General features: G+C 43.9%; 1 protein-coding gene across 1 annotated transcript in view; it reads right to left on the reverse strand.

Moving 5' to 3' along the window:
* LOC121840107 (tight junction protein ZO-1-like) overlaps positions 1-25,000 on the reverse strand; it is a gene marked incomplete at its 3' end in the record, with an annotated part of 181,161 nt that overhangs the window by 17,057 nt on the left and 139,104 nt on the right. Inside the window, 5 exon segments of the mRNA XM_042301915.1 lie at positions 1,062-1,358; positions 1,361-1,391; positions 1,777-1,879; positions 2,271-2,395; positions 7,742-7,798. Coding sequence (XP_042157849.1) covers positions 1,062-1,358; positions 1,361-1,391; positions 1,777-1,879; positions 2,271-2,395; positions 7,742-7,798 — 613 coding nt within the window.

Genomic DNA, 25,000 nt, shown 5'->3' on the forward strand with positions numbered 1-25,000 from the left:
ATGACAGCCTAGGAACAGTGGGTTAACTGCCTTGTTCAGGGGGCAAAACGACAGATTTTTACCTTGTCAGTTCAGGGACTCGATCCAGCAACCTTTCAGTTACTGGCCCAACGCTCTGATCACTAGGCTACCCCGTTGTTGGTGTAATTACGCAAAACAAATCTGAGTGGCTGGTAGGCCAAACAGTTTGTCTCAAGACCTGATCCCAACTAACATTAACTAGACAATATATATCCTAACTAATCCTAACTCTGACTAGACAATATATCTCCTAACTAACCCTAACCCTGACTAGACAACATATATCCTAACTAACCCTGACTAGACAACATATATCCTAACTAACCCTGACTAGACAACATATATATCCTATACATATATCCTTGGCCAGCCAACCAGCCGGCCAACCAGCCAGCCAGCCGGCCAACCAGCCGGCCAACCAGCCAGCCAGCCAACCACCCAGCCGGCCAACCAGCCGGCCAACCAGCCAGCCAGCCAACCAGCCAGCCAACCAACCAGCCAGCCAGCCAGCCAGCCAGCCAGCCAGCCAGCCAATCAGCCAACCAACCGGCCAGTCAACCAGCCAGCCAGCCAACCAGCCAGCCAGCCGGCCAACCAGTCGGCCAACCAACCGGCCAGTCAACCAGCCAACCAACCAGCCAACCAACCAACCAGCCTGCCAGCCAGCCAACCAACCAGCCATCCTGCCAGCCATCCAGCCAGCCAACCAACCAACTCTTTTCTCCCCATTCTCTAGTCTTTAGTCATCTTATTTAGCTAGCCTAGCTTGCCTATGTGCTGCAGAGCAATTATACTAGAAAATAAAATAAATCCATCTCTGTGTGAGACGGAAAATAGCAGGCACAATGGATTATGGTCATTGTAGTTAATTACCACGTTTCTGCACTGAACTAGGTTGAATATTTGCTTAATGAAAACTACAACTCCCTTTAGCGTCCCATTTAGTTCTTGACTTCATTTCTATTGTGAATGATTTGATGTCTCTCTAGAGAAACGGCACGTTTGGCTCCACCCAAAAATCCCAACTTTATGATCCTCACCTTCATTCTTGCGGGACTTGACGAGGGTGACTTTGGCGGGCCGCGGGGGCTGGTTGAGTGAGCGCCGGTCTGAGCGCGGGGAGAGACTCCTCTCCCGTGAGCCGCTGCGTTCCCGCTCTCTGTCCCGGTCCCGCCTTCCCGTGCTTCTCCCGCTGCGCCGGGCCGAGGCCCCTCCCACGCCGCTGTAGGCGCTGGGGCCGCTGCGTGTGGAACGCGTCTCGTATATCTCTTCGTCGTAACTGTCCTCCTCGTCCTCCTCATGCTCCGACATGGTCTCCCTCTCCCCAAGACGACCCAGGGTACATGCACCTTCCGCTTCCGTCTGATCGTCTGAAGAGGAAGACAACTTTAGTCCGTTGTCATGAGATTACAAACCAATTTCATTTCTCTCTCTCTCTCTCTCTCTCTCTCTCTCTCTCTCTCTCGCTCTCGCTACAGGACGTTGGCCCGAAAGAGACAGGATCTAGTCCATAATAAGTGGTGTAATTACACCCCAAACCTCCAGTTCTCTATCTCTGGGGTATTCTGTGTCCAGTGGAAATGGTAAGATGTGATTTCCAGGTTTTAGCAGATAATTGGTGAGTCCCAGGCGTACTATGCCTCCAGGTGGTAAGATAAAAACAATTGGCCCATTTATATTTAACAGCTGGATTTTATCAGTGCAAAAGAAACACAGAGGAGTTTTTATTTTTAGGTTCCTCAAAATGATACTCACAATCTTTGCATTCTTGCCACTTTTCCGTAGCTGCTGGACTGCGTATGCGTGTTCCACGTTGTCCATGGAGACGGCGTTGACCATCGTGACTCTGTCATTCTCCCTGGAAGGAAAGGAGAGAGAGAGAGACTTTTAAAAACACAGTAAACAACCACATGTATAACTAAAAATGTTTAATTAATACTATCATTTTGATTTCATGGACTGTCAGTCCTCCCATCCATAGAAACATCTATTCATCTGAGAACGGTTACATTTGTTCCAAGCCACATCCCTCAGATTTATATCAAACCAAGGAAGCCGATGTGGTAATTAATCCTAAGAGAAGAGAGGAGAGGAGAGGAGAGAGGAGAGGAGAGGAGAGGAGAGGAGAGAGAGGAGAGGAGAGGAGAGGAGAGGAGAGGAGAGGAGAGGAGAGGAGAGGAGAGGAGAGGAGAGGAGAGGAGAGGAGAGGAGAGGAGAGGAGAGGAGAGGAGAGGAGAGGAGGATCTTACTGCAGTAGGCCCTCAGCTGGCCCTCCCTTCAAGACGTCTGAGATGACGATGGAGGTCTCACCACTCTGGAAATGAGGGTTATCCCGACCTCCTGAGATGGCTATCCCAAAGCCAAACCCTGGTGCCTGGAAATACAGAGATGTTAACAGTCTATCCTGGTGCCTGGTTATACAGAGATGTTAACAGTCTACCCTGGTGCCTGGTGATACAGAGATGTTAACAGTCTACCCTGGTGCCTGGTGATACAGAGATGTTAACAGTCTACCCTGGTGCCTGGTGATACAGAGATGTTAAAGGGCATGTTAACAGTCTACCCTGGTGCCTGGTGATACAGAGATGTTAAAGGGCATGTTAACAGTCTACCCTGGTGCCTGGTGATACAGAGATGTTAACAGTCTACCCTGGTGCCTGGTGATACAGAGATGTTAACAGTCTACCCTGGTGCCTGGTGATACAGAGATGTTAACAGTCTACCCTGGTGCCTGGTGATACAGAGATGTTAAAGGGCATGTTAACAGTCTACCCTGGTGCCTGGTGATACAGAGATGTTAACAGTCTACCCTGGTGCCTGGTGATACAGAGATGTTAAAGGGCATGTTAACAGTCTACCCTGGTGCCTGGAAATACAGAGATGTTAACAGTCTACCCTGGTGCCTGGTGATACAGAGATGTTAACAGTCTACCCTGGTGCCTGGTGATACAGAGATGTTAACAGTCTACCCTGGTGCCTGGTGATACAGAGATGTTAACAGTCTACCCTGGTGCCTGGTGATACAGAGATGTTAACAGTCTACCCTGGTGCCTGGTGATACAGAGATGTTAAAGGGCATGTTAACAGTCTACCCTGGTGCCTGGTGATACAGAGAATTAAAAAAAAAATGTATCCATTATTTTACCAGGTAAGTTGACTGAGAACACATTCTCATTTACAGCAACAACCTGAGGAATAGTTACAGGGGAGAGGAGGGGGATGAATGAGCCAATTGTAAACTGGGGATGATTAGGTGACCATGATGGTTTGAGAGCCAGATTGGGAATTTAGCCAGGACACTGGGGTTAACACCCCCTACTCTTACAATAAGTGCCATGGGATTTTTAATGACCTCAGAGAGTCAGGACACCCATTTAACGTCCCATCCGACAGACGGCACCCTACACAGGGCAGTGTCCTCAATCACTGGGGTATTGTGATATTTTTTTAGACCAGAGGACAGAGTGCCTCCTACTGGCCCTCAAACACCACTTTCAGCAGCATCTGGTCTCCCATCCAGGGACTGACCAGGACCAACCCTGCTTAGCTTCAGAAGCAAGCCAGCAGTGGTATGCTGCTAGCAAAAGATGTTAAAGGGTTATGTTAACGGTCTACCCTGGTGCCTGGTGATACAGAAACCCAGAGAGAGACACAGAGACTAGCATCAGAACACTATAGCATTCACAACAACAAGAGAGAGAGAGATATAGAGAGACACACAGATAGATAGAGAGAGAGAGACACACAGATAGAGAGAGATCTACCTCACTTGCTTTGGCAATGTTAACACATGTTTCCCATGCCAATAAAGCCCTTGAATTGAATTGAATTGAGAGAGACACACAGATAGATAGAGAGAGAGAGAGAGAGAGAGAGAGAGAGAGAGAGAGAGAGAGAGAGAGAGAGAGAGAGAGAGAGAGAGAGAGAGAGAGAGAGAGAGAGAGAGAGAGAGATAGATAGATAGATAGATAGATAGATAGATAGATAGAGAGAGAGAGAGAGAGAGAGAGAGAGAGAGAGAGAGACACAGATATAGAGAGAGACACACAGATAGAGATAGAGACACACAGATAGAGAGACACACATATATATATATAGAGAGAGAGAGACACAGATAGAGAGAGAGCTTTGTTGTTTTTCACTTTATATATTCACTTTGTATGTTGTCTACCTCACTTGCTTTGGCAATGTTAACACATGTTTCCCAAGCCAATAAAGCCCTTAAATTGAATTGAATTGAGAGAGACACACACAGATAGAGAGAGACACACACTATTAAACAGCTAGAGAGTTAGCTACTATTAAACAGCTAGAGAGTTAGCTACTATTAAACAGCTAGAGAGTTAGCTACTATTAAACAGCTAGAGAGTTAGCTACTATTAAAACAGCTAGCTACTATTAAACAGCTAGAGAGTTAGCTACTATTAAACAGCTAGAGAGTTAGCTACTATTAAACAGCTAGAGAGTTAGCTACTATTAAACAGCTAGAGTTAGATACTATTAAGCAGCTAGAGTTAGATACTATTAAAACAGCTAGAGTTAGCTACTATTAAACAGCTAGAGAGTTAGCTACTATTAAACAGCTAGAGAGTTAGATACTATTAAACAGCTAGCTACTATTAAACAGCTAGAGAGTTAGCTACTATTAAACAGCTAGAGAGTTAGCTACTATTAAACAGCTAGAGAGTTAGCTACTATTAAACAGCTAGAGAGTTAGCTACTATTAAACAGCTAGAGAGTTAGATACTATTAAGCAGCTAGAGTTAGCTACTATTAAACAGCTAGCTACTATTAAATTGAATTGAATTGAATTGAGAGAGACACACACAGATAGAGAGAGACACACACTATTAAACAGCTAGAGTTAGCTACTATTAAACAGCTAGAGAGTTAGCTACTATTAAACAGCTAGAGAGTTAGCTACTATTAAACAGCTAGAGAGTTAGCTACTATTAAACAGCTAGAGAGTTAGCTACTATTAAACAGCTAGAGAGTTAGCTACTATTAAACAGCTAGAGAGTTAGCTACTATTAAACAGCTAGAGAGTTAGCTACTATTAAACAGCTAGAGAGTTAGCTACTATTAAAACAGCTAGAGAGTTAGCTACTATTAAACAGCTAGAGTTAGCTACTATTAAACAGCTAGAGAGTTAGCTACTATTAAACAGCTAGAGAGTTAGCTACTATTAAACAGCTAGAGAGTTAGCTACTATTAAAACAGCTAGAGAGTTAGCTACTATTAAACAGCTAGAGAGTTAGCTACTATTAAACAGCTAGAGAGTTAGCTACTATTAAACAGCTAGAGAGTTAGCTACTATTAAACAGCTAGAGTTAGCTACAATGAAATAGGAGCAGTGCAGGGGGTGGCATGACAGAGTGTGATTTGTATAGACAATCCATGCTTGTTGTGTTCATACGCCCGACCTTGGCCTGTATGGAAGGTCAAATTGTGACATTTTGTTCTACAACCCTGGTGAAAGCCCGATTTTCAGGAGGAAACAGACTATGTCAGCAAATGGTTAAAAGCAGCGTCCTGTCGCCTCTGACCACAGAACACTGACCATTTTCTATTCATTTCAAGACGATTGTACATGTTGATATTTTTGTTTGTTTTGGACTTCGGTAAGTGTTTTTGTTGTTGTTGGGCTGTTTAGGCACACAACATCTTTTCTCAAGGCAAGCCGAAGTCGATAGCCGGAGTCTACACCCTTTCGTTAGTGATTGGTTAACAGTTGGGATTATTCAATAAACTATTTGTTGTCATTCAACGATTGAGAAATACTGCACCAAACATCTTAGTTAGATTTAAAATGCGCGACTAAGATCTATTATTTCAGCAATTTACAAGAAAAAAAAATGAATGACAGATTTTTTGACTTATTTATTTTGAGGAAGTATATACTGGCTACGGTGTCTCAAAATGGACAAACAGTACTATTGCCGCTTTTTTTCTCTTCTTACATAGAAGGTCTTTTAAGGGAGTATGCGCGCACACTCGTTCGGCTGACTCTCTCCTGACCTCTATCTTACCTGGGTCATGTTCATTAGGGTGAACTTTAGTTTTTCTCATTGCAACGTAAAACAAAAATGAGCATTTCCAGGTAGTCCCTCCCGGTTTCAGTCAGTTTTACTCCATTTGGTGCCTAATAAACATGGTCCTGTTATTGTGTGTTCAGTGAGAACGCTGTACTTGTACAGCTGGCAGCATGCTGACTAGGGGAGTGGAGGCAGGAGGAAAAAGAAGATGGAGGGAGGGAAGAAGGTGAAAAAGGAGTGAGGCAAGGGCACAGAGATAGGAAAGGATTGAGAGAGAGAGACAGAGAGACAGAGAGAGAGAGGGAGAGAGACAGAGAGAGACAGAGAGAGACAGAAGAGAGAGAGAGAAAGAGAGAGATAGAGAGAGACACAGAGAGACACAGAGAGAGAGACAGAGACAGAGAGAGACAGAGAGAGAGAGAGAGAGAGAGAGAGAGAGAGAGAGAGAGAGAGAGAGAGAGAGGGCAACCAGTGAAGAACAAACACCATTGTAAATACAACCCATATTTATGCTTATTTATTTTATCTTGTGTCCTTTAACCATTTGTACATTGTTAAAACACTGTATATATATATATAATATGACATTTGTAATGTCTTTACTGTTTTGAAACTTCTGTATGTGTAATGTTTACTGTTAATTTTTGTTGTTTTTCACTTTATATATTCACTTTGTATGTTGTCTACCTCACTTGCTTTGGCAATGTTAACACATGTTTCCCATGCCAATAAAGCCCTTGAATTGAAATTGAATTGAGAGAGACAGAGAGAGAGAGACAGAGAGAGAGAGAGAGAGAGAGTGAGAGAGAGAGAGACAGACAGAGAGAGACAGACAGACAGACAGACAGACAGACAGACAGACAGACAGACAGACAGACAGACAGACAGACAGACAGACAGACAGACAGACAGACAGACAGACAGACAGACAGACAGACAGACAGACAGACAGACAGACAGACAGACAGACAGACAGACAGACAGACAGACAGACAGACAGAGAGAGACAGACACTTCAACCTCCTGCCCAATGTGTGACCATATTAGAGAGACATATTTCCCTCAGATTACACAGATCCACAAAGGGAGACAGAAAACAAATCAATTTTGAAAAACTCCCATATCTACTGGGTGAAATTCCACAGTGTGCCATCACAGCAGCAAGATTTGTGACCTGTTGCCACGAGAAAAGGGCAGAGTGAAGAACAAACACCATTGTAAATACAACCCATATTTATGCTTATTTATTTTATCTTGTGTCCTTTAGCCATTTGTACATTGTTAGAACACTGTATATATATATATATAATATGACATTTGTAATGTCTTTACTGTTTTGAAACTTCTGTATGTGTAATGTTTACTGTTAATTTTGTTGTTTTTCACTTTATATATTCACTTTGTATGTTGTCTACCTCACTTGCTTTGGCAATGTTAACACATGTTTCCCATGCCAATAAAGCCCTTGAATTGAATTGAATTGAGAGCGAGACATAGAGACAGAGAGAGAGACAGAGAGAGACAGAGAGAGAGAGAGAGAGAGAGACAGAGAGAGAGACAGAGACAGAGAGAGAGACAGAGAGAGAGAGAGAGAGAGAGAGAGAGAGAGAGAGAGACAGAGAGAGACAGAGAGAGAGACAGAGAGAGAGAGAGAGAGAGAGAGACAGGGACTATGTACGACTCACTCTGTGTAGAGCTACTGTGTGCTGCTCCCATATGACTGTCTCCTCCATTGCTGCGCTCTGTAACAACAAAGAGAGAAGAAAGTTATTTTCATCATCAGTTAAATTAGAGTCAGTAGCCTCCAGGCTTTAGATGCATTCACTTAGGAAAATAAACTTTACGGCCTCAACATCTAAGATGAGAAAATAAACTTTACAGCCTCAAGATGAAAAATAGAAGGAACCTGAGGTTCTGGGATCCAGCAAAATAATACATTAGTAAAAACGTTACAACAGATTTCACAACACACTAAAACGTTACAACAGATTTCACAACACACTAAAACGTGTTGGACTAGTAACTGAAAGGTTGCAAGATTGAATCCCTGAGCTGACAATTTCAAAATCTGTTGTTCTGACCCCGAACAAGGCAGTTAACCCACTGTTCCCTGGTAGGCGGTCATCATAAATAAGAATTTGTTCTTAACTGATTTGCTTAGTTAAAAACAAAAAGAGTGTGTGCCCTCAGGGCCCTACTCCACTACCAAATATATACAACACGTGTGTGTGTGTGTGTGTGTCTATGTTTGTGTTGCTTCACAGTCCCCGTTGTTCCATAAGGTGTATTCTTTATTTAAATCTAATTTTACTGCTTGCATCAGTTACTTGATGTGGAATAGAGTTCCATGTAGTCATGTCTCTATGTAGTACTGTGGAATAGTTCCATGTAGTCATGGTTCTATGTAGTACTGTGGAATAGAGTTCCATGTAGTCATGGCTCTATGTAGTACTGTGGAATAGTTCCATGTAGTCATGGTTCTATGTAGTACTGTGGAATAGAGTTCCATGTAGTCATGGCTCTATGTAGTACTGTGGAATAGTTCCATGTAGTCATGGCTCTATGTAGTACTGTGGAATAGTTCCATGTAGTCATGGCTCTATGTAGTACTGTGGAATAGAGTTCCATGTAGTCATGGTTCTATGTAGTACTGTGGAATAGAGTTCCATGTAGTCATGGCTCTATGTAGTACTGTGGAATAGAGTTCCATGTAGTCATGGCTCTATGTAGTACTGTGGAATAGAGTTCCATGTAGTCATGGCTCTATGTAGTACTGTGGAATAGAGTTCCATGTAGTTATGGCTCTATGTAGTACTGTGGAATAGAGTTCCATGTAGTCATGGCTCTATGTAGTACTGTGGAATAGAGTTCCATGTAGTCAAGGCTCTATGTAGTACTGTGGAATAGAGTCCATGTAGTCATGGCTCTATGTAGTACTGTGGAATAGACTTCCATGTAGTCATGGCTCTATGTAGTACTGTGGAATAGTTCCATGTAGTCATGGCTCTATGTAGTACTGTGGAATAGAGTTCCATGTAGTCATGGTTCTATGTAGTACTGTGGAATAGAGTTCCATGTAGTCATGGCTCTATGTAGTACTGTGGAATAGAGTTCCATGTAGTCATGGCTCTATGTAGTACTGTGGAATAGAGTTCCATGTAGTCATGGCTCTATGTAGTACTGTGGAATAGAGTTCCATGTAGTCATGGCTCTATGTAGTACTGTGGAATAGACTTCCATGTAGTCATGGCTCTATGTAGTACTGTGGAATAGACTTCCATGTAGTCATGGCTCTATGTAGTACTGTGGAATAGTTCCATGTAGTCATGGCTCTATGTAGTACTGTGGAATAGAGTTCCATGTAGTCATGGTTCTATGTAGTACTGTGGAATAGAGTTCCATGTAGTCATGGCTCTATGTAGTACTGTGGAATAGAGTTCCATGTAGTCATGGCTCTATGTAGTACTGTGGAATAGAGTTCCATGTAGTCATGGCTCTATGTAGTACTGTGGAATAGACTTCCATGTAGTCATGGCTCTATGTAGTACTGTGGAATAGAGTTCCATGTAGTCATGGCTCTATGTAGTACTGTGGAATAGAGTTCCATGTAGTCATGGCTCTATGTAGTACTGTGGAATAGAGTTCCATGTAGTCATGGCTCTATGTAGTACTGTGGAATAGAGTTCCATGTAGTCATGGCTCTATGTAGTACTGTGGAATAGAGTTCCATGTAGTCATGTCTCTATGTAGTACTGTGGAATAGAGTTCCATGTAGTCATGTCTCTATGTAGTACTGTAGAATAGAGTTCCATGTAGTCATGGCTCTATGTAGTACTGTGGAATAGAGTTCCATGTAGTCATGGCTCTATGTAGTACTGTGCAATAGAGTTCCATGTAGTCATGGCTCTATGTAGTACTGTGGAATAGAGTTCCATGTAGTCATGGCTCTATGTAGTACTGTGGAATAGAGTTCCATGTAGTCATGGCTCTATGTAGTTCTGTGGAATAGAGTTCCATGTAGTCATGGCTCTATGTAGGACTGTGGAATAGAGTTCCATGTAGTCATGGCTCTATGTAGTACTGTGGAATAGTTCCATGTAGTCATGGCTCTATGTAGTACTGTGGAATAGAGTTCCATGTAGTCATGGTTCTATGTAGTACTGTGGAATAGAGTTCCATGTAGTCATGGCTCTATGTAGTACTGTGGAATAGAGTTCCATGTAGTCATGGCTCTATGTAGTACTGTGCGCCTCCCATAGTCTGTTCTGGACTTGGGGACTGTGAAGATACTGCTCAGGCATTCTCTAATAAGGAACCTGGTATAAGCTCAGGCTGCCTATAAAGGACCTTAGTTTCATCAGGCTGCCTAAAAGGGACCTTAGTTTGGTCAGGCTGCCTAAAAGGGACCGTAATTTGATCAGGCTGCCTAAAAAGGGACCTTAGTTTGGTCAGGCTGCCTATACTAGATACTGTTTCATTGTGTCAAGGAGCGGGGGAGGGGTGGGGGAGCGGAGGGGAGAGAGGAAAAATAAATGAGAGTTAAGAATTTAGAGGGGGCAGGGGAGAGGAGAGAACAGAAGGGAGAGAGAAGAGAGAGAGGAGAGAGAGGAGAGAGAAGAGAGAGAGGAGAGAGAAGAGAGAGAGAGAGAGTGGAGAGAGGAGAGAGAGGGAGAGAGAAGAGAAAAGAGAGAAAGGAGAGAGAAGAGAGAGAGGAGAGAGGGAGAGAGTGGGAAGGAAGAAGAGGGGAGAGAGAGAGAGGGAGAGAGAGAAGGGAGAGAAGGGAGAGAAGAAGAGGGAGAAGAGAGAAAGGAGAGAGAAGAGAGAGGAGAGAGGGAGAGAGCGTGGGAAGGAAGAAGAGGGGAGAGAGAGAGGAGAGAGGGGGAGAGAGAGAGAGAGGACAGAAGGGAGAGAGTGGGAAGAAATGAGAGGGGAGAGAGAGAGAGAGAGAGGAAGGGGGGAGAAGGAGAGAGAGAGAGAGAGAGAGGAGAGAGAGAGAGAGAGAGAAGAGAGAGGGAGAGGGAGAAGGGAGAGAGAGGAGAGAGAGAGAGAGAGAGGAGAGAGAGAGAGAGAGGAGAGAGAGAGAGAGAGGGGAGAGAGACAGAGAGGGGAGAAGGGAGAGAGGAGAGAGAGGAGAGAGAGAAGAGAGAGAAGAGAGAGAGGAGAGAGGGGAGAGAGACAGAGAGAGGAATCCCAGGGTGATGTGCACCACCAGAGCCAGCTGAGGTGTTGAGGAGCGATGGTTGTTATTTATTTATTTGCATGGCTCCTGCAATGCAGCGAAAGAGAGATGGGATCTGCTGAGCCAAAATCCCCTAAAGCCAAGATTGTCACAACTACACCACTAGGCTACATCTCTGGTTAGCTTCTGTAGCATTCACTGTATCCCAATCAGCAGTCACAACTACACATCTCTGGTTAGCTTCTGTAGCATTCACTGTATCCTAGCCAGCAGTCACAACTACACCACTAGGCTACATCTCTGGTTAGCTTCTGTAGCATTCACTGTATCCTAGCCAGCAGTCACAACTACATCACTAGGCTACATCTCTGGTTAGCTTCTGTAGCATTCACTGTATCCAAGCAGCATTGTCACAACGAACCAAAGCACTACTGTACATCTCATTCTCAGATAGCTACTCATCCTGACTGTATCCAGGCAGCATTGTCACAACGAACCAAAGCACTACTGTACATCTCATTCTCAGATAGCTACTGTATCCAAGCAGCATTGTCAACCCAACCAGGAAATCTCAAGGTAGCTCACACTGACAGATACTGTAACTTAAACTAAAACCACACTGACACACCACACCATAGTCAGCATTCACTAACACTATATACATTATATATACACAAAACCACACCATATTCAGCATTCAATGACACTATATACACTATACACAAAACCACACCATATTCAGCATTCAATGACACTATATACATTATATATACACAAAACCACACCATAGTCAGCATTCACTGACACTATATACACTATACATAAAACCACACCATAGTCAGCATTCACTGACACAATATACATTATATATACACAAAACCACACCATAGCTAGCATTCACTGACACTATATACACTATACATAAAACCACACCATAGTCAGCATTCACTGACACTATATACACTATACATAAAACCACACCATAGTCAGCATTCACTGACACTATATACACTATACATAAAACCACACCATAGTCAGCATTCACTGACACTATATACACTATACATAAAACCACACCATAGTCAACATTCACTGACACTATATACATTATATATACACAAAAGCATGTGAACACCCCTTTAAATTAGTGGATTCGGCTATTTTCAGCCACACCCGTTGCTGACAGGTGTATAAAATCGAGCACGCAGCCATGCAATCTCCATAGACAAACATTGGCAGTAGAATGGTCCGTACTGAAGAGCTCTTTCAACGTGGCACCATCATAGGATGCCACCTTTCCAAGAAGTCAGTTTGTCAAATTTCTGCCCTGTTAGAGCTGCCCCGGTTCAACTGTAAGTGCTGTTATTGTGAAGTGGAAACGTCTAGGAGCAACAACGGCTCAGCCGCAAAGTTCACAGAACGGGAACGCCAAATGCTGAAGCACGTAAAATATGTCTGTCCTCGGTTCAACATCTAGGAACAACAAGCTCACAGAATGGGATTGCTGAGTGTTGAAGCGTGTATGGCGTAAAATATGTCTGTCCTCGGTTGCAACACTCACTACCGAGTTCCAAACTGCCTCTGGGAGCGACGTCAGCACAATAACTGTTTGTCGGGAGCTTCATGAAATGTGTTTCCGTGGCCGAGCAGCTGCACACAAGTCTAAGATCACCATGAGCAATGCCAAGTGTCGGCTGGAGTGGTGTAAAGCTCACGGCCATTGGGAAAGGAAGTGGGGATACGCAGTCAGTTATACAACTGAATACACTCAACTGAAATGTGTCTTCCACATTTAACCCAACCCCTCTGAATCAGAGAGGTGGGGGGGGGCTGCTGCCTTAATTGACATCCACGTCATCCGCGCCCGGGGAACAGTGGGTTTACTGCCTTGCTCAGGGACAGAACGACAGATTTGTTACTGGCTCAACGCTCCTACCCGCCACATTGGACTCTGGAACAGTGGAAACGTGTTCTCTGGAGTGATGAATAACGCTTCACCATCTGGCAGTCTGACGGACAAATCTGGGTTTGCCGGCTGCCAGGAGAACGTTACCTGCCCCAATGCATTGTGCCAACTGTAAAGTTTGGTGGTGGAGGAATAATGGTCTGGGTCTGTTTTTTATGGTTCAGTTCCCTTAGTTCCAGTGAAGAGAAATCTTAACGCTACAGCATACAATGACATTCTAGATGATTCTGTGCTTCCAACTTCGTAGCAACAGTTTTGGGAAGGCCCTTTCCTGTTTCAGCATGAGGATCTCGCTTTCTGCAAAGGGGCATACAGAAATGGTTTGTTGAGATCGGTGTGGAAGAACTTGACTGGCCTGTACAGAGCCCTGACCTCAACCCCATCGAACACCTTTGGGATGAATTGGAACACCGAGTGTGAGCTAAGCCTAATCGCCCAACATATCAGTGCCCGAACTCACTAATGCTCTTGTGGCTGAATGGAAGCAAGTCCCCCCGCAGCAATGTTCCAACATCTAGTGGAAAGCCTTCCCAGAAGAGTGGAGGCTGTTATAGCAGCAATGTTCCAACATCTAGTGGAAAGCCTTCCCAGAATAGTGGAGGCTGTTATAGCAGCAATGTTCCGACATCTAGTGGAAAGCAGAAGAGTGGAGGCTGTTAATGTGTTCCAACATCTAGTGGAAAGCCTTCCCAGAAGAGTGGAGGCTGTTATAGCAGCAATGTTCCAACATCTAGTGGAAAGCCTTCCCAGATGAGTGGAGGCTGTTATAGCAGCAATGTTCCGACATCTAGTGGAAAGCCTTCCCAGAAGAGTGGAGGCTGTTATAGCAGCAATGTTCCAACATCTAGTGGAAAGCCTTCCCAGATGAGTGGAGGCTGTTATAGCAGCAGTGTTCCAACATCTAGTGGAAAGCCTTCCCAGAAGAGTGGAGGCTGTTATAGCAGCAATGTTCCAACATCTAGTGGAAAGCCTTCCCAGAAGAGCGGAGGCTGTTATAGCAGCAATGTTCCAACATCTAGTGGAAAGCCTTCCCAGAAGAGTGGAGGCTGTTATAGCAGCAATGTTCCAACATCTAGAGGAAAGCCTTCCCAGAAGAGTGGAGGCTGTTATAGCAGCAAAGGGGGACCAACTCCATATGATTTTGGAATGAGATGTTCGACAAGCAGGTGTCCACATACTTTTGGTGATGTAGTATACCATAGCCAGCATTCACAGACACTACAGTATACTGTATACAGAGCATTCGGGAAGTATTCAGACCCCTTGAATTTTTCCAAATTTTGTTACGTTACAGCCTTATTCTAAAATTGAAACAAAAACAGTTTTTAATTTTTTGAGAGAGAATGCCAAGAGAGTGAAAGCTGTCAAGGCAAAGGGTGGCTACTTTGAAGAATATATTTTCAGTTGTTTAACACTATTGTGGTTACTACATGATTCCATATGTGTTATTTCATAGGTTTGATGTCTTCCCTATTATTCTACAATGTAGAAAATTGTTTTTAAAAATAAAGAAAAACCCTGGAATGAGTAGGTGTGTCCAACCTTTTGACTTATTATTATTTTATTTTTTTTACAAATACTTTAAGTCAAAGCATGTATATTTTCTACATACTTTCTCTGTTTTTAGTCATTTAAAGTTCACACTGAAAACTTTTTGCAATCCTAAAAAATATATTTAAAAATAATTTGTATATAAGTCTTACACTTAGCCGGCCCACCCAAGGCTCTTCTATGGGAAACAAAACAGCATTTCTATCAGGTTGACTGTAAGATGTGACAGGCATTCCAATGAGCTTCAGCTGCCCTGACAGACAGACAGACCAGACCAGACCAGCTCAGTCACATCATGCCGGTGTACAGATTTGATAACGATGCACAGCCAAGTCCAGACTGGAGGCTGGGAGGAGAGGAGAGGGAGGAGAGGAGATGAGAGGGAGGAGAGGGAGAGGGAGAGGGAGAGGGAGAGGGAGAGGGAGAGGGAGAGGGAGAGGAGGAGAGGAGAGGAGAGGAGAGGAGAGAGAGGAGAGGAGAGGAGAGGAGAGGGAGAGGAGAGGAGAGGAGAGGAGAGGAGAGGGAGAGGGAGAGGGAGAGGGAGAGGGAGAGGGAGAGGGAGAGGGAGAGGAGAGGAGAGGAGAGGAGAGGAGAGGAGAGGAGAGGGAGAGGAGAGGAGAGGAGAGGAGAGGGAGAGGAGAGGAGAGGAGGAGGAGAGGAGAGGAGAGGAGAGGAGCACCTGGTTGGCTGGAAATTATACAGCTTGTTTGTGCTTTTACAACGTTGTGTCCCGGCGGTGCACGCACACACACACACACACACACACACACACACACACAAACAGACAGGCACAGACACACACCTATAAATAGACCAGTATTGTGCTTGGGTTGGTTTTTAGCTGCAGTTTAGTCTGGGTGATCAAGATACCATTGCCAACACACACACACACAACACTGTCACCGCCAATCAAAACAGACCACACACACACACACACAACACTGTCACCGCCAATCAAAACAGACCACACACACACACACACAACACTGTCACCGCCAATCAAAACAGACCACACACACACACACACACAGAGAGAGGAAGTTAAAGGAATTGTAATACCTCTTAACAGTGTATGAATGGGGTAAAGTCAGGGGGAAATGAGGTAGGAGTCACTTCCTTTGAGACAGGAAGAGAGTCACAGTATGTTAATACCGATATCCCATGTTTATAGTCCATAGAACAACAATGGGTTTATTGCTGGTAACATAATGGCACCACTATGAGGAAGTGATTGAAGTGACCGTCATTAAAACATGCCTTGAATGTCTTTGCACATTAACGACAACTTGGTCTACATGCAGTAAAATCATGGGGCTACAGAATACAGAATCACAGAATACAGAATCACAGAATCACAGAATCACAGAATACAGAATCACAGAATACAGAATCACAGAATCACAGAATACAGAATCACAGAATACAGAATCACAGAATCACAGAATCACAGAATACAGAATCACAGAATCACAGAATCACAGAATACAGAATCACAGAATACAGAATCACAGAATACAGAATCACAGAATCACAGAATACAGAATCACAGAATACAGAATCACAGAATCACAGAATACAGAATCACAGAATCCAGAATCACAGAATCACAGAATACAGAATCACAGAATACAGAATACAGAATCACAGAATACAGAATCACAGAATACAGAATCACAGAATCACAGAATCACAGAATACAGAATCACAGAATCACAGAATACAGAATCACAGAATACAGAATCACAGAATACAGAATACAGAATCACAGAATACAGAATCACAGAATACAGAATCACAGAATACAGAATCACAGAATCACAGAATCACAGAATCACAGAATCACAGAATACAGAATACAGAATCACAGAATCACAGAATACAGAATCACAGAATACAGAATCACAGAATCACAGAATCACAGAATACAGAATCACAGAATCACAGAATACAGAATCACAGAATACAGAATCACAGAATACAGAATACAGAATCACAGAATCACAGAATACAGAATAATCTCTATCTGTCAGCAGAACACTGATAGTTCTCTGTTCTCTGCAGGAGGGTAAACTGTCAACAACATGGGTTGTGTTCATTTGTCTCACAATGTAGCGATTTGTTGGTGGACCGTAGCGAAAACATTTTGCGACGGAAACAAAGAGTTTCTTTTGGACAAATTCAGGGTAGTTTGCTTCTGTTTGATTCCTAGTGAATACAGCTATATCTCTCTCCCCAGTCAGCCCATCTCTTCTTACCCACAAAGCATCACTGTCTACACCCACATTTCCCAGGCAGAAATACAAAACCAGGTTCAACCATGGAGCAGAGAACATAGTCTACGTATCTCATCCTGATACGGATGGTACTACTGTACACTGAAACAATCATCTCCGGTTCAATATCAGTCTGAAAAAATATACGGATTTTAACACAATTGATTCAGTGTCTGTTAACACAGATGGACTTCAAATCCCCGAGCTGACAAGGTACAAATCTGTCGTTCTGCCCCTGAACAAGGCAGTTAACCCACTGTTCCTAGGCCGTCATTAAAAATAAGAATGGGTTCTTAACTGACTTGCCTAGTTAAATAAAGGTGTTTAAAAAAGGAGGTAAAGTAGCTAGGTCACCCTGTGCAGATAGCCACATACTGACATCACATAGGCCTGTTCTAAATTCACTGTCCCTTCACTTCTCCCCATTTCTACCCCAAACCCAGGACCATCGAGGTCCCTCCGCAAAGAACACTTTGTCCAAATCATGAGCGCGTGTGTAGGAGGCTAATTAAAGCATAATGAAGCAAGAGGGGGATGTAGTAAGTAAGGTGGATTAGCCTCGTGATTTATTAAAAAGCAGCATCAGTTACTTAGGAAACAGGACAGGCAGAGTGGAGAGAGAGAGAGAGAGGCACCGTCTGAATTGATTCAAAATAAATAAAACGGTCCTCTCCTGGTCTCCTCCCCATCATCTGTTGCAGTGACGGTTGATGCTCATCAACTCATCATTAGGCTGGCTTTCACCTGGTCACTGGTATTTAGATCATGAGGAGGGCTGGCTTTCACCTGGTCACTGGTATTTAGATCATGAGGAGGGCTGGCTTTCACCTGGTCACTGGTATTTAGATCATGAGGAGGGCTGGCTTTCACCTGGTCACTGGTATTTAGATCATGAGGAGGGCTGGCTTTCACCTGGTCACTGGTATTTAGATCATGAGGAGGGCTGGCTTTCACCTGGTCACTGGTATTTAGATCATGAGGAGGGCTGGCTTTCACCTGGTCACTGGTATTTAGATCATGAGGAGGGCTGGCTTTCACCTGGTCACTGGTATTTAGATCATGAGGAGGGCTGGCTTTCACCTGGTCACTGGTATTTAGATCATGAGGAGGGCTGGCTTTCACCTGGTCACTGGTATTTAGATCATGAGGAGGGCTGGCTTTCACCTGGTCACTGGTATTTAGATCATGAGGAGGGCTGGCTTTCACCTGGTCACTGGTATTTAGATCATGAGGAGGGCTGGCTTTCACCTGGTCACTGGTATTTAGATCATGAGGAGGGCTGGCTTTCACCTGGTCACTGGTATGTAGATCATGAGGAGGGCCGACTTTTTTGGGGGAGATAATTGAGAAAGCGCCAAAGCGGACTGACTGAACCTCCCGAAATATCTGCTGCCAAAACCCTCCTCCAAAATCCCCTCCTTACGGTTCCCACGGCAACCAGGTGGCGCTGCCCTGATACAATAGAGTAGTTATCGTTCAGAGCAGAACACCTAGCCCGAGCATGTGCTATCTTATCACACAGCCAGGGCTTCACACAGTCTTATCTAACCACACAGCCAGGACTTCACACAGTCTTATCTAACCACACAGCCAGGACTTCACACAGTCTTATCTAATCACACAGCCAGGACTTCACACAGTCTTATCTTATCACACAGCCAGGACTTCACACAGTCTTATCTAACCACACAGCCAGGACTTCACACAGTCTTATCTAATCACACAGCCAGGACTTCACACAGTCTTATCTTATCACACAGCCAGGGCTTTACACAGTCTTATCTAATCACACAGCCAGGGCTTTACACAGTCTTATCTAATCACACAGCCAGGGCTTTACACAGCCTGCCTGTGTGTGTGTGTGTGTGTGTGTGTGTGTGTGTGTGTGTGTGTGTGTGTGTGTGTGTGTGTGTGTGTGTGTGGGAGAGAGACTTATCTGGCCAGGCTGAATGCCAACCAGCCGTTAGCCTAGTGGAGTATAGCTGTGGTTGTGGGAACACTGACTAGGTCACGACATGGATCTACTGCTGGACTACAGAGGTTCAAATCCTCTTCAAGAAGGTTCAAGGCTCAACAGCAACAGACAGCAAATCCTCTTCAAGAGGTGTTGGTCAGTGTTTTAAATAAAGGTGTTCTCAACTAGCCTACCTGGTTAAATAAAGGTGTTCTCAACTAGCCTACCTGGTTATATAAAGGTGTTCTCAACTAGCCTACCTGGTTAAATAAAGGTGTTCTCAACTAGCCTACCTGGTTAAATAAAGGTGTTCTCAACTAGCCTACCTGGTTAAATAAAGGTGTTCTCAACTGGCCTACCTGGTTAAATAAAGGTGTTCTCAACTAGCCTCACTGGTTAAATAAAGGTGTTCTCAACTGGCCTACCTGGTTAAATAAAGGTGTTCTCAACTGGCCTACCTGGTTAAATAAAGGTGTTCTCAACTAGCCTACCTGGTTAAATAAAGGTGTTCTCAACTAGCCTACCTGGTTAAATAAAGGTGTTCTCAACTGGCCTACCTGGTTAAATAAAGGTGTTCTCAACTGGCCTACCTGGTTAAATAAAGGTGTTCTCAACTGGCCTACCTGGTTAAATAAAGGTGTTCTCAACTGGCCTACCTGGTTAAATAAAGGTGTTCTCAACTAGCCTCCCTGGTTAAATAAAGGTGTTCTCAACTGGCCTCCCTGGTTAAATAAAGGTGTTCTCAACTAGCCTCCCTGGTTAAATAAAGGTGTTCTCAACTGGCCTCCTGGTTAAATAAAGGTGTTCTCAACCGGCCTACCTGGTTAAATAAAGGTGTTCTCAACTGGCCTACCTGGTTAAATAAAGGTGTTCTCAACTGGCCTACCTGGTTAAATAAAGGTGTTCTCAACTAGCCTACCTGGTTAAATAAAGGTGTTCTCAACTGGCCTACCTGGTTAAATAAAGGTGTTCTCAACTGGCCTACCTGGTTAAATAAAGGTGTTCTCAACTGGCCTACCTGGTTAAATAAAGGTGTTCTCAACTAGCCTACCTGGTTAAATAAAGGTGTTCTCAACTAGCCTACCTGGTTAAATAAAGGTGTTCTCAACTGGCCTACCTGGTTAAATAAAGGTGTTCTCAACTAGCCTACCTGGTTAAATAAAGGTGTTCTCAACTAGCCTACCTGGTTAAATAAAGGTGTTCTCAACTGGCCTACCTGGTTAAATAAAGGTGTTCTCAACTGGCCTACCTGGTTAAATAAAGGTGTTCTCAACTGGCCTACCTGGTTAAATAAAGGTGTTCTCAACTGGCCTACCTGGTTAAATAAAGGTGTTCTCAACTAGCCTACCTGGTTAAATAAAGGTGTTCTCAACTAGTCTACCTGGTTAAATAAAGGTGTTCTCAACTAGCCTACCTGGTTAAATAAAGGTGTTCTCAACTGGCCTACCTGGTTAAATAAAGGTGTTCTCAACTAGCCTACCTGGTTAAATAAAGGTGTTCTCAACTGGCCTACCTGGTTAAATAAAGGTGTTCTCAACTAGCCTACCTGGTTAAATAAAGGTGTTCTCAACTAGCCTACCTGGTTAAATAAAGGTGTTCTCAACTAGCCTACCTGGTTAAATAAAGGTGAAATAAATTAAATTTAAAACATTTAAAAAATAAGTACTTTCAAATGGATATTTTTCTATTCATATTGTTCAATCCAATTTCAGCATTTTCATAAATATCTGCATTTTTATTATAATTTCCACACTGAGCCACGTAGCATGATATGGGGAAAAAATCTAGGCCTAATTAATTGGTGAACTGTTGGAATCATGGAAATATAAGGATTATTCTAATTCTACAGTGGGCAGCACCTTGAATACATTGTTGTTTGACCTTGAAAAATAATTTATAAATAAGGGAGAAAATATTGAACAGGGTAGGAACCAAAGTGTTGGTCAGTGTTTCCAGGTGTCCCTAATTGGATTTTACATGACATGTTTTCTTACTTCATGTAGCTAGCTAGCCAACATATTCATGCTTCGCCTATTCCTCTCTGATAAGATAACGCTGCACAAACATGCTTATCTAGGCCTCCACCAGCACTGGTACCAGGCTGTATTAGCTAGCTACATTTGCTCTGACTCTTACTACATTTTAGCAAGCTAGCTAGCCAGCTAACTAGTGAGTAGCGGCTAACAGAGCTTGTGACTATATGGTCGAGCAACTGCTCTCTCCTTGAGTGACGGGGCAACAGCAGGAGAGAGATGACTCAAGTAGCAAATGGAGTAAACTATAAAAACGGTCCATTATACACGCCGGAGTTGCATATCCCTAACCCTAACCCTGTCCTAACGTAGACCAACCAGGCCTGGAGTTATCCCTCCCTGTACATTATACACGCCGGAGTTGCATATCACATTTAACAAACCAAACAGTGAAATACCATTATAGAAGGTAAAGTAAAAACTCAAACCGAACATGATAGTTATCCCTCCCTGTCCTAATGTAGACCAACCCAGGCCTGGAGTTATCCCTCCCTGTCTTAACGTAGACCAACCCAGGCCTGGAGTTATCCTCCCTGTCCTAACGTAGACCAACCCAGGCCTGGAGTTATCCCTCCCTGTCCTAACGTAGACGAACCCAGGCCTGGAGTTATCCATCCCTGTCCTAACGTAAACCAACCCAGGCCTGGAGTTATCCATCCCTGTCCTAATGTAGACCAACCCAGGCCTGGAGTTATCCATCCCTGTCCTAACGTAGACCAACCCAGGTCTGGAGTTATCCCTCCCTGTCCTAACGTAGACCAACCCAGGTCTGGAGTTATCCCTCCCTGTCCTAACGTAGACCAACCCAGGTCTGGAGTTATCCCTCCCTGTCCTAACGTAGACCAACCCAGGCCTGGAGTTATCCCTCCCAGTCCTAACGTAGACCAACCCAGGCCTGGAGTTATCCCTCCCAGTCCTAACGTAGACCAACCCAGGCCTGGAGTTATCCCTCCCAGTCCTAACATAGACCAACCCAGGCCTGGAGTTATCCCTCCCAGTCCTAACGTAGACCAACCCAGGCCTGGAGTTATCCCTCCCAGTCCTAACGTAGACCAACCCAGGCCTGGAGTTATCCCTCCCAGTCCTAACGTATTGCGCACGTTAACTGCAGGTATTAACTTAAAAAGTAAACAACAACAACAAAACATCTCACAGTACAGACGATCAGCTGTCCGACCTTTCTCCCTGTAGCGCTGTTTTAGGCGTATCACAGTGCGGACATTGCAATTTATTGCCCTGGCCACATCTGCAGTCCTCATGCCTCCTTGCAGCATGCCTAAGGCACGTTCACGCAGATTAGCAGGGACCCTGGGTATCTTTTTTTGTGTGTTTTTCAGTCAGTAGAAAGGCCTCTTTAGTGTCCTAAGTTTTCATAACTGTGAGCTTAATTGCCTACTGTCTGTAAGCTGTTAGTGTCTTAACGACCGTTCCACAGGTACATGTTCATTCATTGTTTATGGTTCATTGAACAAGAATGGGAAACAGTGTTTAAACCCTTTACAATGAAGATCTGTGAAGATCATTTATGAATTATCTTCGAAAGACAGGGTCCTGAAAAAAGGATGTTCCTTTTTTTGCTGAGTACAAATATACAAATATTAAAATGTATATATATTTTTTTAAAGAAATAGTTTCAACGGTAATGAAAAACCATCCTGTGGCTATTTCCAAATCCTGTGGAATACTGTCCTGTATGGTATACCAGCCAAGCCTAGCCTGTGGAATACTGTCCTGTATGGTATACCAGCAAAGCCTAGCCTGTGTGTTCCCTGGCTTTGTGGCCAGCCCCTAAGTCTAACAGACTGTGCCAGCAGAAGGAAGCTCCACTCTGCAGGTTTGGAGCCAGAGCCTGGCAAGGCTGGCTGCCAAGGTAGGGCACTCTGGACAGAGGGAGACTGACCATGGCTATCTTCTTGCCCTTTGTGCTGTTGTCTGTGCCCAATAATGTTTGTACCATGTTTTGTGCTGCTACCATCTTGTGTTGCTACCATGCTGTGTTGTCATGTGTTGCTACCATGCTGTGTTGTCATGTGTTGCTACCATGCTGTGTTGTCATGTGTTGCTACCATGCTGTGTTGTCATGTGTTGCTACCATGCTCTGTTGTCATGTGTTGCTACCATGCTGTGTTGTCATGTGTTGCTACCATGCTGTGTTGTCATGTGTTGCTGTGTTGTCATGTGTTGCTGCCATGCTGTGTTGTCATGTGTTGCTGTGTTGTCATGTGTTGCTGTGTTGTCATGTGTTGCTACCATGCTGTGTTGTCATGTGTTGCTGTGTTGTCATGTGTTGCTGTGTTGTCATGTGTTGCTGCCATGCTGTGTTGTCATGTGTTGCTACCATGCTGTGTTGTCATGTGTTGCTGTGTTGTCATGTGTTGCTGTGTTGTCATGTGTTGCTACCATGCTGTGTTGTCATGTGTTGCTGTGTTGTCATGTGTTGCTACCATGCTGTGTTGTCATGTGTTGCTACCATGCTGTGTTGTCATGTGTTGCTACCATGCTGTGTTGTCATGTGTTGCTACCATGCTGTGTTGTCATGTGTTGCTACCATGCTCTGTTGTCATGTGTTGCTACCATGCTGTGTTGTCATGTGTTGCTACCATGCTGTGTTGTTATGTGTTGCTGTGTTGTCATGTGTTGCTGTGTTGTCATGTGTTGCTACCATGCTGTGTTGTCATGTGTTGCTGTGTTGTCATGTGTTGCTACCATGCTGTGTTGTCATGTGTTGCTGCCATGCTATGTTCTCATGTGTTGCTACCATGCTGTGTTGTCATGTGTTGCTACCATGCTATGTTGTCATGTGTTGCTGCCATGCTATGTTGTCATGTGTTGCTGCCATGCTATGTTGTCATGTGTTGCTACCATGCTGTGTTGTCATGTGTTGCTACCATGCTGTGTTGTCATGTGTTGCTACCATGCTGTGTTGTCATGTGTTGCTACCATGCTGTGTTGTCATGTGTTGCTACCATGCTGTGTTGTCATGTGTTGCTGCCATGCTGTCGTTTCTGTCTTTAGGTCTCTCTTTATGTAGTGTTGTGTTGTCTCTCTTATTGTGATGTGTGTTTTGTCCTAGATTTTTATTTTATTTTTAATTCCAGCCCCGTCCCCGCAGGAGGCCTTTTGCCTTCTGGTAGTCCGTCATTGTAAATAAGAATTTGTTCTTAACTGACTTGCCTAGATAAATAAAAGTTACATTTTAAAAATGGTTGCATCCCTAATGCACTACTTTAGACCAGAGCCCTATAGAACCCTATTCCCTATATAGTGCACTACTTTAGACCAGACCCTATAGAACCCTATTCCCTATATAGTGCACTACTTTAGACCAGAGCCCTATAGAACTCTATTCCCTATATAGTGCACTACTTTAGACCAGACCCTATAGAACCCTATTCCCTATACAGTGCACTACTTTAGACCAGACCCTATAGAACCCTATTCCCTATATAGTGCACTACTTTAGACCAGAGCCCTATAGAACCCTATTCCCTATATATAGTACACTACTTTAGACCAGAGCCCTATAGAACCCTGCTCTGGTCAAAAGTAGTGCACTAGAAGGGAAATATGGTGCCATTTGGCAGGCTGACCATGTCGGTTGGATCCTGATTTCCAATAGAATTACAGGAACAGGCGAAGCCCTTCAGCTCACAGCAACTAGACTGGTACGGCTACACACTACTGCTGCCAGTCAAAACCATATAAAGGAACATGGACATTGAATGGGACTGTCTGTTCTAGTAATTCTGTTTCTATGATTAGAACCCATGCAGCTTGGAAGATGAGAGTGTGCAGCCCTCTGCAACACAGATGGAGCTAACAGCTGGCAATAAGATGGACGAAGCCAAAAATCAACCGTATCTATCTATCTAGCAATAAGCATTAAACACACACATACACACCGCAAAACAAGTCCTGTAGAATAACATATGGTGGATTATAATAGTGAAGACATCAAAACTATGAAATAACACATATGGAATCACGT

This window comes from Oncorhynchus tshawytscha, linkage group LG19, assembly GCF_018296145.1.
Source record: "Oncorhynchus tshawytscha isolate Ot180627B linkage group LG19, Otsh_v2.0, whole genome shotgun sequence".
In the NCBI taxonomy this organism is placed as follows: domain Eukaryota; kingdom Metazoa; phylum Chordata; class Actinopteri; order Salmoniformes; family Salmonidae; genus Oncorhynchus; species Oncorhynchus tshawytscha.